At 39.7% G+C, this 1,832-nt stretch overlaps 2 protein-coding genes across 7 annotated transcripts in view; one reads left to right on the top strand and one right to left on the bottom strand.

Annotated features, from left to right (window-relative positions):
- The window catches only part of LOC106876814 (cholecystokinin receptor type A), a 141,514-nt gene that overhangs the window by 102,553 nt on the left and 37,129 nt on the right, over window positions 1-1,832 (top strand). The window lies entirely within an intron of this gene.
- Window positions 1-1,832, bottom strand: part of LOC106873120 (vacuolar-sorting protein SNF8) — an 8,417-nt gene that overhangs the window by 5,858 nt on the left and 727 nt on the right. Inside the window, exon 2 of the mRNA XM_014920351.2 lies at window positions 1,131-1,269. Coding sequence (XP_014775837.1) covers window positions 1,131-1,269 — 139 coding nt within the window. The remainder of the gene's footprint in view (window positions 1-1,130; window positions 1,270-1,832) is intronic.

Genomic DNA, 1,832 nt, shown 5'->3' with positions numbered 1-1,832 from the left:
TCGAGAAACAAATGAAAGCGCTAACAATAATGAAGAAATTTTTTCCAAAATTCTACCAACTTTTTTTCTCAATATTCAATTTCTGTACATCACACCTAACACTCTATACACATATATATATAAATATACAGGGATTGGACAAAATTATGGAAACACCTTAAAATTTTAAACAAATTTATTTTATTATGGGGTAGGACCGCCTTTGGCAGTAATTACAGCTTGAATTCTAAGAGGTATGGACTCGTATAAAGTTTGAATTGTTTTCAAAGGAATTTTTGTCCATTCTACAGCTAAAACATTCTCCAGTTCTTGATGGTGGAGGATTTCGACTCTTTAATTTTTTTTTTCTAAAATGCACCATAATTGTTCAATAATATTGATATTTGGGGACTGTGGTGGCCAGATAAGATGTTCAACTTCCCTAGAATGTTCCTTGTGCTAACAACTTTAGCTGTGTGAATTGTTGTATTATCATCCTGAAAGCTTGCATTTCCCTCCGGAAACAGTTCTGCAACCATAGGATGAATTTGATCAGATAAAATGCTTAAATAGTCTTCACTATTAATGCAAACAGCAGAACTGAGAAAAACATCAGATATGCATGCAGCTGTGAGGGGAAATCGTCAAATCACCGTCCATGAGTTAGCAGAGGATGTGCAGATTAGTTATGGTTCAGTTCAGTCCATTATCAATGAAGATTTGGGTATGAGACGCGTGCCTGCCATGTTTGTGCCAAAACTGCTTTCAGCTGACCAAGAAGACACTTGGGTTGCACAAGATCTCCTTGATTGTGTCGAGAATGATGAAAACTTAATGTAGGCCTCTGAGCAGGTATCGCCAAGCTTTTGACAAAATTTGATGCAAATTCTCTGCCATGGTCAGTGCGACGATCACACGCTACACACTTTCCTTCCAAGCACTGCTGTAAACAGCGGAAGTAAGCTAGGACATTAAAACTTAGTGGCCATGCACAGCAGAGTTCAAGGTCAATCTGTGTCAAGTGGCTTGATTCTGCATGCTTCAGCTTTGTAACTATGGCAACAGTCCGGACACCTATTGGTCAGACCACATACATGCAAACAGCAACAACATTAAAAACCAGAGCAGGGACGTCTTCTGCTGTAACTTACATGCTAAAGGATCAACACCGATCGAGGCACACATCTTTTGAAACTGGACACGGAATTCTGGATCTTTCTTAATTTGGTCTTTGTGGTTGCTGGCAAACTCTTCCAAGTTCACTTTGAACGTTTCCATGTGTTTGGCCATCTGTGGAAGAAAAAGAGAAGAAGAGAGCAAAAGTAAGAAGGCTGCTACTGTTATTAGTGGTGGTGGTGGAGGTGGTAGTGGCGACGATGGTGGTGGTGGTTGTGGTGATGATGGAAGTGATGGTAGTGGTGGTGGTAGTGGCGATGATGGTGGTGGTGGTTGTGGTAATAATTAAAAACTTCGGCTATCTAATTAAATCTTTCCAAATTGTGGATTATTTTCAAAATTAATTCTAGACAACCAAGAGTATATATTTCATTAGAAATACTCTGAGTTAGCCCTTTCGTTGCCAAACCCGGCTCTGGCTCTGTAGTACTCTCTTTTACTCTTTTATTTGTTTCAGTCATTTGACTGTGGCCATGCTGGAGCGCCGCCTTTAGTCGAGCAAATCGACCCCAGGACTTATTCTTTGTAAGCCTAGTACTTATTCTATCGGTCTCTTTTGCCGAACTGCTAAGTTACGGGGACACAAACACACCAGCATCGGTTGTCAAGCGATGGTGGGGGAACAAACACAGACACACAAACATACATACATATATATATATATATATATATATATA

Source organism: Octopus bimaculoides, chromosome 27 (assembly GCF_001194135.2).
Source record: "Octopus bimaculoides isolate UCB-OBI-ISO-001 chromosome 27, ASM119413v2, whole genome shotgun sequence".
Classification (NCBI taxonomy): domain Eukaryota; kingdom Metazoa; phylum Mollusca; class Cephalopoda; order Octopoda; family Octopodidae; genus Octopus; species Octopus bimaculoides.
Note: the sequence above shows the minus strand (reverse complement) of the source record. Positions and strands in the feature narration are given on the sequence as shown.